Raw genomic sequence first — 17543 nt, forward strand, 5'->3', positions numbered from 1 at the left:
CCCCTCCACCTCACTATTACCCATCCTTGCCCCTAAACCTCATCTTGCACAGGCCCACACCATGGGTGTCCCGCCTGGGCCAGCTCCAGCACTTTAAGAAAAAAAACCCAAGAAAAGCCCCAGGACACCAGTCCTGCAGTGGCCTCAGGGCTTCGGGAGTTCATGCAGAGCCCCGCACGTGGTGCGGGGCAGCAGGGAACAGCGAGGATCGCCCCTAATCACCAAATCGAATCACTGCCCCTCGAATCGGCCGAATCCGAAGCGAATATTAGCCACTTTGCACAGGCCTACTGAAAAGGTCATTTAAGGAAATACAGTTGCAGATGCCCAGGCATTGTTTTATGGTTTGTGCCTCCTTAAAATTGTCAGCACAGAGTTAAAATACAGCCCCATACACACACATATGACCACTGCACACTGGAGGGGGATGGCTGGTGATACTAAAAAGAGTGACTCCCTGAGGTGTCATGAGTTCATTTTTGCAAAGAAAGGGTAGACGATGCTATCACAGAGCTAAGCCTTGTCACAAAGCTCCTCCACTTTCTGCAGGTTTAAATACTTGATTGACATCCTTTATTATAACCTGACCTGCATAATAAACCATACAGGAGCAGGAGACCCAACTTGCATTGCCTTATGCCATCTGAGCCATTCAGACCAGGGCACACTTCTACACTGTCATTTGCCTGGGTATAAGTGATACACAGCGCAAGGCAGTGGAAAATCAGATGTCAAGGGACGTGAAGTAGCTAAGATACCTGCTTTCCCTCTTTAGAGTCCTAGAGGTGCCCTACGCTTACCAGTGTTGCGCCTATGGAGCCTGCAGCAATTTCTTTAAGCTATCCAATCAGTGGGAAGCAGAAGACATGAACCCTGAGGATGAGGACCTCCACAAGAGGACAGTGGGATTTTTTCCTGGTCACGCCGATAACCACTGTAAGTAAATTTGGTGGAACTGTGATCAGTTCATGGGCTAGATCACACGCTGTTCTCTTGGACCTAGCCCTTCATTCACTTACCCAGAAATAAATCAGGAGTAATGCCATTGGAGGCAGTGGAGTTATACAAGGTAAAAGAGATGCAGGAGGACTAACAGTTTGCCATGCCTGCCTGTCAGGGGATGTATCAATTATTGTGAATGACAACACCAAGCCCTGCAAACTGTGGGAGTTGGGCTGGAAATTTTTAATCATCCCCATTTTGACAGAATGGCTTGAAACTTTGTCATGGGCTGGATGCCTGTGGCCTCCCACTCAGAGCAGAGCAGGCTATACCCAGGCGCCTCCAGTCTCCTTTAGTTTCAAGACTACCCATCACTTCAAGCAGCCTGCAGCAGGTTGATTGTTAGGCAGTCCTGTAACCCTGGTGTAATCCAGCTTTGAGGTAGAAGGCCGACTCAACCACATCTCTATCTCTGGAATAACACCTTTAGCAGGGACTCTCCTCAGGGTTAAACTCATGAAAACTGGTTGAAGAGATATGAGAAAACATAAAAAGCTAAACTTGACGAACTGGAAATTAGAGAACAAAATGAAAATTGGCCCATCTCTCCTTTTCTGCATACAATTGTAATAACAGGGCAAAGGGCTAAATAGAGCATGACTAGAAGAAGAAGTCAGCCTGCAGAATCAGAGGGCGCATCCCCCTATGCAGGGGTCTGTGCTTGCAGTGGCAAAAAAAAGTACCAAGTCTCTGTCAGCACACACTCCTGGGGCATCTGCCATGCTGCTGTTTTCCCCCCGTGTTTCTTTTTTGCTACTGAGATTTCCCAATAGCAAATATTGCAAAAATTTGCAGCGCGGGGCACATTTTAACGTGTTAGGCATGCAGTGTGCGGCACCACAAAGAGGTCTGCAGCGTGTCTGGATCCAACCAGAGAAGTTAAGTGCTGGGGCCAGGTTATGAAGGAGCCATGATGATTCTATACGTAAGGTTAAACAGTTTTTCTGTGCAAGAGCTAATGTTTCAAAATGCTCTAAAACTGCTTAACCCATCCAGCCCCGTGAGCTGAATGAGTGGTTCAGGTTTGGTCTGCAGGTCAGATCTGGTGCGTGGGATCAGTCCCCTGCATCAACCTGACCCCACACACTACATCCATTTGTGGACTGACCCCACTCACTGGGTGGACTTCACGCTCCAAATCTGGCCTCAGACTGGCCCCATACACTGGCCAGACCTCGTGCTCCAGATCTGGCTGCAGACCAGCTCCATCTACTAGCCCAACCCAGCATGCACAGCCATGTTGTCCAGCCTGAGGGGTTCTTCATAGGTCCAGAAATTTGGGAGGTGGGGCATGGGAAGCATTAACTGCTGTGGCAATTGCCTAGACCTGCATCAATTACTGCTGCCACCACTCCCCTTCTGCCAAATTACTGGACCCACTGGAAGCCCCATGGGGCACATTACACAGCTCTATGGGCTACATCTGGGCCAGAGGCTGTAGGTTGAGCACCACTGCTCCAAAATATATATATTTAGGCTGATTGCCTAGAAAACTGCTGACCAGCAGCAGAGCCACAGCTAATGCTGGTGATGGAAATTTAGGGTTATTTGGTTGAGTGAATCAGCACATGGAGCCTCCTCCCCCCATTACCAAAAAGCCCAGCTTCTAAAACGTGCTCATCTGTACAGTGTTGTGTGTCCAGAGTTCTGGACAAAAGTCTAAAATTCTGATCATCCTGAAATCTGATGTGCTGTAGAGGAAAGTGGGGTACCATTTAAAGTGTAAATTTGGGATCTTTTCATCAGGGAACGTCCAAGAACAGCCTTCCCCCACAGGTCACCTGCTACAAGGTATTCTTAAATGCACACGAGAAGAAAGACTACTTTGAAAAGAGCTCTGCTGCCTCAGGGGTCATTTGGTCAAGGTTTTCTTGAACCCCTGCAGCCCAGTGACCATGACTAAGGGAAAATAAAATGACTGATTGGCTTGAAAACTGGACCATGAAGCAGCTGCATGACTTCTGCATTTGCTGCTGTGAAAAGCTGCAATATCCAGTCTCATTCTGATCAGATATATCAATAGAAGCAGCGACTGGTATGTTTTGCCTAGAGAACTTCCCTAAACAAAATCTGACCACTTGCTAGACGAGTGTGAGCTGGATTTTTTTATTTTTTTTTACCGGAAAAAAGGATTTTCAGATAAACACAAATAAAAACATGAAACTCCTTGGTTCCCATTTAGCTGCTAATACATGAATTTGAGGAGCAAAGCAATAACATTTCAGTGCTCAGCTTGGCCTGTGTGTTTGTTTATCTGTTTGTGTAAATACAGAGCCCACACACATGGAAAAGATTTGGCGGGCCTTGAAAGGAGAAGCACATCCAGCTGAGTCCTCCATTATCGCCAAGACATGCGCTGTGCATTAGAAGAGGGGGCACTGCTCCCCTTCACACTTACCCACTCCTGGGATCACTGGTGCAAATTGGTGCCAACCTGTTCAGTTAGAGCAGCCCAACAGGGCTGCTGCAATATCAGGTGACTAGCCTCACGTAAGGAAGCTCAGGCCATGTCCCCTGCACTAGCAGATTGGTAACAGAGAAGAACCCTGACTCTGTGCCATCATCTTCCAAGGCCAGCCACACCAGCTTCATAGTGCTTTGTGCTAGAGTTGCAGCACCCAACAGCTGAACCACAGGGCCGTTATTTTTTTGGCAACGTAGAAAGAACACTGTCTACCCTTGCTTCCCAATGCATTCAGTACAGTGCATTTCCCAGACTGGAATCCAGAACCCAGCGTGAGGCCTCCAGGTTCCCCGTACAGGACACGGGGAGAGTGAGCTGCGTCAGAAGGGTGATCCAGAAATTGCCCTCTGAGCAGGGAGCTTCCTAAAGTCTGGCCAGCAGAAAAGCAAAGCACAGGGCTGTGTCTTTTCACTTGTTTCTACCACAGCAGCAGCAGGTCCCAGCAAGGAGAGGTCCCCCATGCACCCCTCCAACACCCACTGACACTCTCTAAATCTGACCCCTGCACCCCAGTTTGCAGTGACACCATATGGGGCTCATCCCCAGCCCCTGCTCACAAGCTTGCCAGAGACCAAGGGCTCAGGAGCAAGTGCAGAGGCACAAGTCCACAGCAGCTTCATGGATGTATTTCCAGGGTTGGAGTGTGCCTAAGGGTGCAGGTGGACAGGATGGGCTCAGCCTTGACTTTGCCAGCCCCTTCCACCACCAAGGGTGGCCAGCCTGCCCCTACAAGTAGCACAGACAACCTCTGTGTGGCACGTGGCAGATCAGGGGAAAGGTGGCATAGTGACAGGAAGGGAGGAAGGCAGAGTGGCAAATCAGGCAGGGAGGAGAAGATCAGGCAGGAAGCATAGGGCATGGAGCAGAAAGCAGAGGAGCAGATCAGGCAGGGGAAAGGGAGCAGAGTTGGCACTCAAGGAGGAGGTGGAACTAATTTGTGGCAAGCCTGCCAAAAAGGTTAGCCCCCACTACTGTAGACAAGCTTTTAAGTGTCACCCCTCTCCAGAGCTTAGATATTTGAGTGAAGGCTCCTGACGGGCAGCTCCATTCACGCAAGCCATTCTGCTTTGACTTTGCCACTTTAACCAGGACAGTATATGCATCAAAGCAAAATGTTCGGTAATTTCCCCTAGATTTTGACCAAATTAACATGTCTGTGACACGTTTCAGTTTCATGAATTCAACATTTTGACAGAAAAATATTCCTTTAGAGACTTCTTGAACACTCTAGAAACAAAAATGACTGGCTGTTGTTTGCCCTAATGTTCTGATCCTGGAAATGGGGGGTACCAGAGACTCTGGGAGGAAATACTAGTAGCTGGGGGTTTTGTTTTTTACTGTCATCATCATTGTCAGGCCACTTTCCTGTTAACATCAATTTTACATGGGAAGCTCTCACGTGCTATGGTGATGGGCAGAAGCATAAAACCAACAGCACAGATACAGACAGATTTCAGTCAACACCGGAGTTATTGAGCTAAGACATGCCCCACAGAAGCTGCATTATTTACCAGTGTGGTCTGTACACCCCATATATCAGGTCCTAAGCCTCTGCAGTTGGAAAGGTCTGCCTAGAGGCCAGCAAAGCTGATCCTTGCTAGCATGACATAGATCCAGGAAGCATGGCAGACTGGGTGGTAACAGCAAGCAGACAATGCACAGGAACCATCTGTTAATGTCATTGCAGCAGGAATTTCTACTCAGCCTGGTTGTTTTTCCACTATTAAAGCATCCCACACTATAACAGTCCTGGTGCATATAGCTGGGGCACTTGCCCAGCAAATTACAGCAGTTTCCATGAGATGTGAAGAGAGCTGTATGTGCTGAGAGTTTTCCTGACACTTCCTGCAAAATTGCTCCTTCTGGGAGTTATTCACTAACTGCCAGTTGATCTGCTAGCTGATCTCTCATGGCCTGATCCTGCCAGTGGCTGAACATCTTCAGCTCCCAATCAGGGCAGTGGGACTAAGGGTTTCCAGCACTTCCAAGAGGCTCTGACCACCTTAAACCAGGAGACTCAAATTTGTTTGGCCCCATAGACCCAATCCAGTTTGTGAAGCTTCCCATGAGCTGGACCACCTGCAAGAGGTGGTGATGTTAATCCCTGCAGCTGCCAGATCTACTGTTTTCAGAACAACTCCAGAATAAGGACATGAACACCACTGCCACTTGCCCCACTTTCCCTTGTTGCCGATATTAGTCACTAAGGGCAATTAAAATCCCCCATTTGGCAATGGATAAAGGGCAGGAAGGTGAGCGGCATTAACTCCCTGGGTTCTGGAGCCAGGCTGAAACAGCAGCTGCAGCATTAACACCACCGCTGCAAGGACTCCAGCAGCTGTGGTGACAAGCCCCCATGGGCCCACTGAAGTGGGTAATCCAGCCCACAAAAAGCCCTGTGGGCCAGATGTTTGACACCCTGCCTTCCAGGACAACCAGAAAGTGGGGTTGAACAATTCTTATAGCGTGCACCAGAAGAGGCTCTTGGGAACCTAGAGGGATGGACCCACCCTCAAGTCAAATGCTAAACCACTTCAAAGATAAATCGCATGATCGCAATAGTATTAGCATGTCCTTAGCTAAGCAGGACCCACGTGCTGCCGTGAAGCTTTCCATGATGGACCCCTTGCAATTGCATCACCTGCACATTAACTACTTGTGCCAGCGTGGCTTTTAAACGTTTATAAATGAACCATGTAATTCACTGAGAATTGTTTTATTTCTATTCCCACTAATTTCCAGGCCCTGTTTACATTAATTTGCAAAGACAGTACATCTAGTGCCTGAGGATATGCACATAGAACAACTGACTTCAAGATACAAGGAGATGGGACTTGACTGTACATCAGCTGCTCTGCAGGAACTGCCCATGTGTATGCTCTTATCCAGCCATAAGTGGAATCTAAAGGAGGGGTAATTTCCCTTTCTTGTTGAAGGCCAGAGCTACAGCAGTTCAGTTTCCATGTATTAGGGGTATGAAAGTGCACATGGGTGATTACAGTAAAGCAGCTGATGCACAGTAAAGCCCTCTGTTATCCCCATAGTAAATTGTTCAGATGTCCAGATCTTTGGTAGGAACAAAGCTCTCTGACCATCTTTACCACTACTGAGATAAAGCTGCCTGCTCAACAGCAATTAACACAGGATTTTGCCCTGTAATATGTGTCCATGCCCATTTGGCCAGTTCACTGCAGTAGAAGAGCCTATGATAAAGATGAGGAGGGGGGCAGGTGTTCGAATAGTAAACCCTAGCTCTTGGATCCTGCCTCCACCAGGAATAGACTAGCTAGTGCCACTTTCTGATGACGCTTTGTCTGTGTGACAGCCGTAAGCAAAACACAGACTAGATTTCTGTTCACACATAGAAGCCTTACGTTTGGGTCTGAGTTTGGTGCCTGTGAGAGAATAGGAGTTTTAACACCCATTTCAGTGGGAACAGAGCATGCGAACTGTGTGCAATGTGGGCTGCTTGGACTAAAGGACACTTACAGGAATACCTACCTTTTCCAAACAAGTTGCCCAAGTTGTTCTTACAGCCTTCAGTAAAGCAAACAGCAGATCATGTCTGGAGAACTGAGCAATGCAGCCTCTTCCAGCCCAGCTGTTCGCATGCCAGTAGCCTAAATGGGGCAGCAGGGGAAAACTCCAGCTCATTGCCCATCAGCCTTTAGTGCCTATCTCTTTAAGAAAAGATGTATTCAGAAATTCTGAGTTGTACAAGTCCTGGTTAAGGCAGAAGACATGTAGGGGGTGAGATCTATGGTTAATACAGAGGTTCAGTCTTCAGTTTTGCCCTACTGTCTGTTCTAATGATCACACTTCAATGCTATTCATGAAGCCCCTAGAATAAAACACTAATAGCAATGTTACCTTCTCAAAGCCCAGGTCCAAAGGCTTGTAGGTGCCTTAGCAGAATTAGATAAACAAGTTATGGGCTATTACAAAAACAAGGCAACCTGCCCTGCTAAAACAGAGCTGTGCACTGTTAAAACATTCACACTCTAAAAGGAATAGCTCATTTTCTCCAGTGCTTTCTGGGCTGACGTGTGTCCATGTTTCCAGAGAAGAGAAGAACTCCCAGTTTACATTTCCTGCCTGGGGCTGAGTCGTGCTGGCCGAGGACCATGCTGAAATACGGACCATTTGTTAAATATACAGTGACCAGGGAGCCTGGTTTAGCAGCCTTCCCTAAAGAGAAATGCCACCCTGTGGGATGAGGCAGAGAAAGGCAAGGCCTCTGCTTGGATATTTGGGGACCGAGGCTTTGCATGGCTGGGTCTGCTACACAGTGGATGGACGACTCAGTGGATTTACAAGACCACAAAGTAAAAGAAGGAAATATTATTCCACCCCATGGTGGGTGTGGTTTTTTTGCCAGGCTCCAAAGCAGCAGCAATAATTCAGCCCTTACAAACAGATGAAAATCAGCTGTTCCTTTCCAAGGGTTCCTGGAACCAGGAATACGACAAGCCGTGTCAGGCAGTACTGAAGGCAGCACATTATTTGCCATCATTATTTAGTAATATGCTGTAAGTCTATAATATGCTACAAGGCATGGGTAGGCAACCCCTGGTGCAGGTGCCAGAGTGTTGCACACAAAGGCATTTTGCTCGGCATGCCTACCTGGGGGCAGGTGACAGGGAAAGGGCCAAGGCTGCGCTGCCACAACAAGGATTGGGCCCCTTACAGTTCCCTCACCATCTGCCCTTGGCATGCCAACATCTTACAAGTCAAGGTTGCGGGTGTTTTTGGCGCTGTCCAAAACCATTGCTGACCGCTGCTATAAGGCTATATGCAACCCTCTTAAGTACTTTGGTCAATACACACAGGCATCACTTGGCATCTGGATACATCTTTCCAGCTGTGAAAGTCTGGCCCAATGTTCCTGAGGGCATGGCCTCTGGGGATGTCCCGGGGTTGTATACTCATAGCAACCACTGCTGCTTACATCAGATAGCCACCTGGAAATACAATCCCCACCACCACCCAGCAGCAGATGAAGGATGCCTGCCACACCTCTGTAGTGAGGGATCTAGTCCTAGGTGCTGTCTGAAGAATCTTCCCATGCCTTGAAGGGCAGGAAATGTGGACTCAGACAGGATACTCCAGAGCAGGGCCTCTGCCCAGCAAGGATGTCCTACAGAATCCCAAGCCAGTGCCAGATGGCAGCAAGCCTTCAGAAGACCTTTACATTTATCATCATCATCATCACTGATGGCACAAATCCCTGTCCAATCTCCCTCCCAACTCTTCCACCCCCTAGAACCTCTGCATCTATCTGTGCCTAAAATATTTTTGTGAATCTGGTTCATAGCATAATATTAAATAATGATGACAAATAATGTGCTACCTTCAGTGCTACCTGACAGGGTTTGTGGCTTTCTTGGTTTCAGGAAGCCTTGGTTTCAGGAACAGCTGATTTTCATCTCTCTGTAAGGGCTGAAATATTGCTGCTGCTTTGGAGCCTGGCAAGAAAACACCCACCGTGGGGTGGAATAATATTTCTTTTTTTTTTACTTTGTGGTCTTGTAAATCCACCGAGTCTTCCATCCACTCTGTTGAAGACCCAGCCATGCAGAGCCTTGGTCCCCGGAAATCCAAGCAAAGGCCTTGCCTTTCTCTGCCTGATCCCACAGGGTGGCATTTCTCTTCTAGGTAATGCTGCTAAAACAGACTCCTAAGTTACTGTGTATTTAGCCGGTGGTGCCTACTGCAGGTCAGTCTTCAGTGAGCACAACTCAGCCCCAGGCAGGAAGTGTAAACTGGGAGGTTCTCTCTTTACTGGAAATGTAGACACACATTAGCCTGGGAAATGGAGAAAATGAGCTCTTTCTCAATAACAGTAATAAAATGATGTTGCATAGGTCCCAGTCATGGAACAAAACCCCATATGTGGTACCAGGCGTTATATAAACAGGGCATGTCTACACATCAATATTAATGCAACATAGTAAACTCTGGCACAGGGGACACCAGAATTTATTGCTTCCAGGCACAGCATTTTACACTTGCACCCAGGACTGCAGCACATCAAGCCGAGGCAGGACAGCCCCGGCAGCCAGAGGGCCCCGGGGGGTCAGCCTGTCAGCCCACGGCTGCTGCTGCCTGGCTCAGCATGCTGTGGAGGGGCTGGCCAGGGCATGAGGGTGTAATCAGAAAGGCCAGGGACATCCTTTGATTAAAAAGAAAAGCCATGCTGGGAATTTTCATGCAACCACGTGTTTCTGCAATCTGGGACTTCAATTAAACATCAAATATCATGAGATACATGTTAAAATCAAGAGGGTGAGCCACACTGCATTTCCCACAGCCTTCACAACACACCCTTTTCTGCCCAGTAGCAATTACAAGATGCAAACAAGACAGTAACATCTCTCTTAACTCTGTATAATAGCCAGGCTGGTCTGGCAGACATGGGAAGCAGAAAAGATCTTGGCACTAATTTGGCAGTAACTGCTCTTACTACTTCCCTGAAATGCTCTGTTTTGAGCCACAATTCCTGTTTTCTTTTCCTTCCTAGATGACCTAGACATAGATGACTTCCAGCTGGAGCTTGAGGAGTCAAAGCTGCACCCCACTATTCAGTGCACCCCCAGCCCTGGTGAGTAGTGAGCCCAGGGGAAATCCCTTATCTACACACACACACACACACACACACACACACACACACACACACACACACACACACACACACACACACACACACACACACACACACACACACACAAAATATTCAGGCCCTGCTAAGCTAGTTGTCTACCATGACCCCAGCCACTGGGCTCCTGCCCATCTCCATACACATAAATCAAAAGCCAGGCTCAGTGCTGGTCAAATGTGGACAGGAATGGATGAAGGGTTTCCTCTCTCCATGGTTGAAGTGGACCAGCTGCCCTCCATGGAAAAGAAGATCATAGTAGCCTACTCCTCCTATTGCCCTCCATCCTTCCCAGGGGAGGACTGCATCAATTCCCATGCCCAGGAAGGCTGTGTACCCTTGTACAAAGGGCAACTGGATTTCGTCTATCACAGACTAGCATAGGACGCTGCATGCCAGCCTACCTAGCCTGATACCACACAAATCAGGGTTCACCAAGACACCTGCATGTGTGGGTTGCTCTGCAAAGGCTGATCTGATACTAAAGATCAAGCCAAATTGTGCTGCATAGTGCGGGGACATTTTAAATTGATCGCCAATGAAAGCGCAAGGTGGGAGATGCCTATGAAAGCTAGGATCATAGTTAGGGTTGGAAGGGACCTCAGGAGGTCATCTAATCTAACCCTATGCTCAAAACAGGACCATTCCCAATTAGATCATCCCAGCCAAAGATTTGTCTAGCTGGGTTTTGAAAGCCTCCAAGGATGGAGTTTCCACCACCTCTCTGGGTAACCTGTTCCAGTGCTTTACTACCCTCCTAGAGAGAAAATTCTTCCTTATATCTAACCTAAACTTCCCTTGCTACAACTTGAGACCATTACACCTTATTCTGTCATCTGCCACCACTGAGAACAGTCCAGCTCCATCCTCTTCTGATCCTGAAAGACAGGTGCATTGGCACCAGCAGGTCAGGCAATAGGGTCAGGCCCAGCTCTCCCAGGGTGCCGGGCAATCTCCTAAACAACACACCAGACTGGTCATGTCTACACATCCCTATTAACACTCAGCAATAAGTTCTAGAGCAATAAGCTCTAGAGCTTACTGCTGCCAGAGGCGTGTCTACACGTGCAGCACATTTGGCTGGATCGCAGCAGCCTGGCTGACAGGGGCCTGGGGAAGGTCAGCCTGCCAGCCTGGGGCTGCTCCGACCAGGCTCAATGTACTGTGGAGGGGCTGGGTGGGACACAAGGGTGCTTCAGCAAGGGGCTACCCAGCAGGCTGCCCCGTAGTGAAGCACTTTTCTGCCCCAGGTGCTATGGAGTTTTAGTTTCATGCACCCTAATAGGGGTGCATGTGTAGACACTGAGACATTTACTGGGCAGTTAATTAGGAAAACTGCGCAGTAAATGTCTCATGTAGACACATCCATTGGCTCCCAGTTTTTCCCTGCCACAGGCTTTCTGTGCCGTCTTGAGCAAATGAAGCCAAAGACTGAGAACAGTTGCTCCCCCCCTCTCCTGCCCCCCATCTTCATGTAGCCCTGGGGTAACTGGAAAGACAGCAGCTTGTTTTCTGCCTTTTCCTTCACTAATTCAGCTGCAGAGTCTATGGGAGCCAGTGAGCTCATAGGTTGAAAGTTTCGGGTTCCTGCCCATAGCCCCACATACAGAGGTGCTGGATGTCTCTGGGGAAAGACAAAGACAAATGCAACATCATTCACAGCCCCCTGGTTGGAGAACAGGGCCTCTGCATAGTTTAAAATGAGAGACCTAAGAGAAGAGAAGGAGACATGAACTATTGCAGTGTAGCAGCTGGGGTCTCCATGGAGACTGGTCCCAGCCATGCAGGCAGGGGCTGCTGGGAAATGGAGTCCACTGCCAGACAGATCTGGCCTGTGAGCCGAACTTTGTCCACCCCGGACTAGAACCTGAGCCTCCCATTTCCTGGAAAGTACCTTAACCACTTAGCTAGAAGGTAGTAGGCGCTGACTGTCCCCCTACCTGCTAGCCAAGGTTTTCCTTCATCTCAAATTTTGGGATTCACCCAGCTTTAACACACATACCTGGTGATTCTGTTTCTATTCAGCAGTTGATTGCCTAGAGCACAGCCTTACTGGGCAGGCTCAAATGGCTAGCGTGGCCACTGCTGTATCCCAGAGTATGCATAAGTACCAGAAACTGTGGTTCTACAGCTACGTACCTGCCAGTAAGGCACAGAAAGGGTAAACAGGATCTGGCCCTTAGTGGCCAGAACAATAAACTTGGACTCAGGAGACCTGGGTTCTCTTCCTAGTTCTGCTGTTGAGTGACTTGGGGGAGGTCACTTCCCCTGCTCTGTGCCTCAGTGACCCAATCTGTGAAGTGGGGGTAGTGACACTGACTTTCTTTCCTAAATGGCTTGTGATCTTCTGTGACAAAGCATGCTATAAAAGCTGGGCATTATTATTATTAACTCATCTGTGTGAGTTACATTAGCTCAGGCACCTTTAGCAGTAGAAAGTAGTTGGTCATAGGCCTGATGATGGACCCTAACATCCTCCCAACACAAAGGCACCTCAGTGAGAGCCGCTGGGTGACATTCGACCTACATGCATGCAGACACCATCTCCAAGCTGCCTTCTAAGCTGTCACTGGAGGCTGTAGAAGATGCTGAAGTCTCCAGACAAATTGGTTTAGTGCCACCCACGGAAGGGGAGGGACCCAGCAGAAATACCTCTCTGAGAAGCTTGGGTTCTTTCCTTTGCATTAATGTTGTTCTTGAGTACAGGAGTGCAGACTCAGTGTTGAGGAGGGGCCTTGGGAAATCCTTTTAGCTAACACACCCACTTCTCCACCTACCCATGCCTGAGAAGAAGCTCTCAGAGAGAGATGCCAGAGCCATGCTTGCCACCCTTAGAGCCATTAGCATGAAGGAAATGGGTCAAAATTTAGTCACTGATGTGTTCTCCCCGTGTTTCACTCCCAGAGCTGTCTCCTGGGCAAACTCCACCACTAACAGAAACCTGAGCATCCACAGCAAATGTTTTACCTGCAGAGGGCAGGGAAAGAGATGCCCCTGTCACTGAGGAGGCAGGGGGCTGTTTGAGGGATGACATATTACCTTATTTTCCTATTTAAAAAGCCTGTGTAAGTGTGCACAGCCAGGGAACACCAGAAGCAGCAAGCATAGCAAATACCTGTTTCATTTACATGCAGGTGGGTACTTGCAAGACCATGATACTATGACCATGCTCCCCTTCCCTGTATATGAAGAATATATAAACCTAGCTAGCTCCAAGATGGAGCTTGATAAGTTTATGAACAGTGTGACATAGCTTAATTGTCTGCTCTCACACAGGATTGGACTTGATGAGCCAGGGTCCTTTCCAGGCTATGTCCTATCCTATATAGAGGGTCCATTAATCTTGCTAAGGCAGAGCAAGAGCCAATGTCTAGAAGATGAAATTAAAGAAACTTGAATGGGAAATGAGGTGCAAGTTTTACCAACGTGGGACACTGAGCCCCTGGAGCAGCTCCCATCAAGAGAGGATATGATGCCTCTATCTAAGAGCTGTGCTCCAACTCCAGCACAGGGGCTAGGCCAGAAGCTGGGATCCCTGGGTGAGGTTCCTCAGCCTGTGCTCTACAGGAGGTCAGATAGGAGGGCCAGGATGGGCCCTGCTGGCCTGAACTTCAGTGAACACCCTGCCAGTCTTTGTGGGATCTATGGCAGTATTTGGAGCACCAGGGAAGCAGGCCCCCCACGTGAGAGCCTGTCAAGTCCTGAGGATCTGCCCCTCTGCACACCCCATTCCCTGACAGTCCAGTCTTGAGTGTAAAAGAGAGTATGTGGGGCAAAGACTGAGCCTGCGATAAAATACTCCGCACCTTGTCTGTGATGCCTCATGCCTGCTGTGAGACAGGACTGCATCAAGGGCCCTGCACTCCTATCCTACTTGCAGGCAGCACTGGACCTGAATCCCAGGACAGCTCAGAGAGAAGGTCAGGAGACAGAGATAAGGAGTGATACCAGAAACGTAGGGATCTGGGGTTTCCATTGGATAAGAGGGGCCCACAGATAGGCACTTGGTTTGTCCCACTTCCGCTTGCTACCACTGAACAGGAGTAAATTTGGCTGTACCAGGCACCAGCTGGGGTCAGGCAACTGCATGGTAGCAGAGACACTAGGGAAAGCTTAGCTAGACTGCACCTTGACTTTGAGTCTTTTTTCTTTTCAGGTCCCTTCAAGCCCTGCGATCACTTGTTTGAGAGCTGGGTCATCCGCCTGGGTGTCTGGGCCATTGTGCTGGTCTCAGTGCTGTGCAATGGGCTGGTTGTCTTAGCCATCTTCGCCTCACCTGGTTACCTCTCACCAGTCAAGTTTGTCATTGGCTCCATAGCTGGGGCTAACATGCTGACAGGCATTTACTGCAGTATGCTGGCCTTCGTTGATGCCCTGACATATGGGCAGTTTGCCAAGTACGGTGCCAGGTGGGAGACAGGCGTGGGCTGCAGGGTGACAGGGTTCATGTCCGTGTTTGCCTCAGAGACTGCCGTCCTCCTGCTGACCCTGGCTGCTGTGCAGTGTAGCATTTCAGTCTCTGGCATCCGAGTGTATGGAAAGTCACCCTCCTTCAGCAGTGTCAAGGCAGCTGCCCTGTGCTGCCTGGTGCTGGCTTCTATGGCTGCAGCACTGCCTCTCTTCTCTGTTGGCGAATATGGAGCATCTCCTCTCTGCCTCCCATATCCCATCCCAGATGGTAAATCTTCAACTTTAGGCTTCATGGTGGCCCTGGTAATGATGAACACACTCTGCTTTCTGATCATCACTGGCACCTACATCTGGCTCTACTGCAACCTACTCAAAGGGGAGCTTGACACCATCTGGGACTGTGCTATGATCAAGCACGTAGCCTGGTTGATCTTCACCAACTGCCTCCTCTACTGCCCGGTGGCCTTTCTCACCTTCTCCTCCATGCTCAACCTCTTCCTCATCACTCCTGAGGTCATCAAATCTGTCCTGCTAGTGGTGCTGCCCTTGCCAGCCTGCCTAAACCCCCTGCTTTACCTGCTCTTCAATCCTCACTTCAGAGATGACCTGCGCCTGCTGAGACAAAAAGGCCAGGGCAAGGAAAGATGCTCCCAGTCCTACGCCTCCGATGACATGGAGAAGAGCTCATATGACTCCACCCAAGCTCTAGTGACCTTCTCCGACATGGACCATATGTTTGAGGCTCCTGACACCCTCAGCGTGCACCCCATTCTGGAGACATACAGTTTCCCCTCCATGACTCTCATCCCCTGCCAGCAAAGGATGGGTACCAGAGGAAAAGAGAGAAGCTACTCAGCCCACCACCCCTGCCTGAATGATGATGAGCTGTTAATTGCCTCAGAGAGCAGAGACCCAGCCAGCAGCAGTCTCCGGATAGACTTCTTCCCCTCCCCACCCACGCCATCCTATACCTCTCACTTATAAACTACAAAGTGGCCATGCAGAGCAGCCCCCTGCCCAAAGAACTGAGAAGGAGCCCCAGCTTGGGGCAGCCAGCAGGGCAGGAGACAGGCTGCTTCACATAAGGTATCAATACACCCCACCATCACGTAACTGTTGTTAGCACCAGCATGGTAAGCCTGACATTGCACATAGAAGGGCCCTGCATGAGCTGCCATGCCAGAGGCTCAAGGGCCTTGAGACTGAGACTCCTGCATGAGTGTAAAAGGAATCACCCTTTCTCTTGCTTGCAAATACATGCGGGGAACCCACTAGCTAAGGGCATGTGTCACAGAAACTTTCCTCCCAGGGGTGCCCCAGTCATGGCCGTAGCATGACAAGGCAGAAAAAACATCTAAGGAGAGCATAAATGTGTGGCAAAGAACCCAGACACGTCCCCAAGGGAATGGTAGAGTAGGAGCTCTCCAGAGACCAGAGGCAGTGCCATGGCCACAGAGCTTGCCCTGCTGCCCTCCGACACAGTGCCTACCCATACCAACTTTGACAGGGCAGCTCTGAAGCTAGCCCAGCACTCTGTCCTAATCGCCAAGTCCCCTGGTAGAAGTGTCCTGGGAGAGGAAGGGGGAGGGTACAGAAGAGCCAACAAGTGGGAGGGAAGCGGCAGTAGACAGAAAATGTAGCTGCCTGGCAGTAGTGGGATGGAACTGAGGCCACTGCAGGTTGTATAATTCATGTGCTCAGCACCGCACAGTGCCCCAGGAAGCTGGTCAGTACCTTCCCCATTGTACAGGCAGGAATTCCAAGACTGATCATGCAGGTAAATAGTTTTTTGGTTTTTTTTTAAATAGCTGCAGTGCTTCATTACCTCCATTTTGGGAGCACAGTTTGGGATACCTGGAAGTCAGAACAGTGGTGAATGCCCCCAAAACAGAGGTACACAAATCCAAGAGATGTGGCTTTAGAGACATGGCTGTGTGTGCCTTGTTCAGAGGACCACAGCAAGTCACCTGGGAGCCAGTACTGGAACTTAGGACTCCATGTCCCCTGGGGTAACACCCCAGACCAAGCTGCCTCCGTACTCTGGAGCCGGACAGTGTTTGATATGGGGATTTTGCTGAGAGCTACAAGGTATTGGGTCAGTGTAAAGAAAATAATACTAAGGGAATAGACTACTCCCAACCTGTGCCCTTGTCACCCCAGCACCTCCCACCTGAGAAGTTTTCAGTGCTAGGTTTCTTGTCCTCCATGTACCATGGCAGGACAGGAGGATGCGTTTCTCCTTCCCTCCCTGCTGAGCAACAAATCTGGAAGGAATGGGGGTGTGGGAGTGGTGAGCAACAGAGCAGAATGACAAAGTCAGGAGGCTACTGGGAACATTTACAGATCGGCTCAGTGAAGCTCAAGGACCTCCCTGAAACTAAGCATGCTGGCCCACCAGTGCAGCCCGTTCAGAGGCCACAGGTTCTGGTTCTGTTGACATTGCAGCAGAAGTACTTAATCCTTTCTGAGTTAACAAGTGAGGCCCTGATGGTGACCTTTTGCATCAAAAGGCAGCTACCTTACTAGCTCCTTGGACAGGCTTGTTTCCCTGTTTCACTCAGTTATAACCACCTCAAAGTTAACAAGGAGATACAAGGTAAAGGATAGAGCCTGTAGCTGCAGTCAGTGCTGCTAGAAGAATCTTTTGCATGCAGCCCAGGGGGAGAAACCTGTCCCTGATCCACTGGGACTTGTGGTTTATGTAAGCTTTTCTCCCTAAAGCTGGCCCCCTAGAGAGGGGATAATGGGCATTTCCTGTGTTGATGTCCAATGATATGCCCCTTTGGGGAGAATCTCATCCTGGGGCAAAGCCCTTCCTAAGGCACATGTGTTGGAGTCACGTCTGTGTTTCTTCAGGCACCATCTGCTGCCTCAGGAACACAGCTCTGGTGTGGACAGGCAATAGTGATGGCACACGTCAGAACTCAAACCCACCCCCCAGATCCAGACCCAGCCATGTAAATCTCCCTCCTGAGCAACTTTCCCATCAGGTCTCTTCCTATGACTTTGCTC

At 49.4% G+C, this 17543-nt stretch overlaps 1 protein-coding gene across 1 annotated transcript in view; it reads left to right on the forward strand.

Annotated features, from left to right (window-relative positions):
• Positions 1–16926, forward strand: part of LGR6 (leucine rich repeat containing G protein-coupled receptor 6) — a 311458-nt gene extending 294532 nt beyond the window's left edge. Inside the window, exons 16-18 of the mRNA XM_019513794.1 lie at positions 776–936; positions 9987–10067; positions 14278–16926. Coding sequence (XP_019369339.1) covers positions 776–936; positions 9987–10067; positions 14278–15515 — 1480 coding nt within the window. The 3' untranslated portion in view covers positions 15516–16926. The remainder of the gene's footprint in view (positions 1–775; positions 937–9986; positions 10068–14277) is intronic.
• Positions 16927–17543: the final 617 nt, after the last annotated feature.

This window comes from Gavialis gangeticus, unplaced genomic scaffold, assembly GCF_001723915.1.
Source record: "Gavialis gangeticus isolate Ggan-Ray unplaced genomic scaffold, GavGan_comp1, whole genome shotgun sequence".
NCBI lineage: Eukaryota > Metazoa > Chordata > Crocodylia > Gavialidae > Gavialis > Gavialis gangeticus.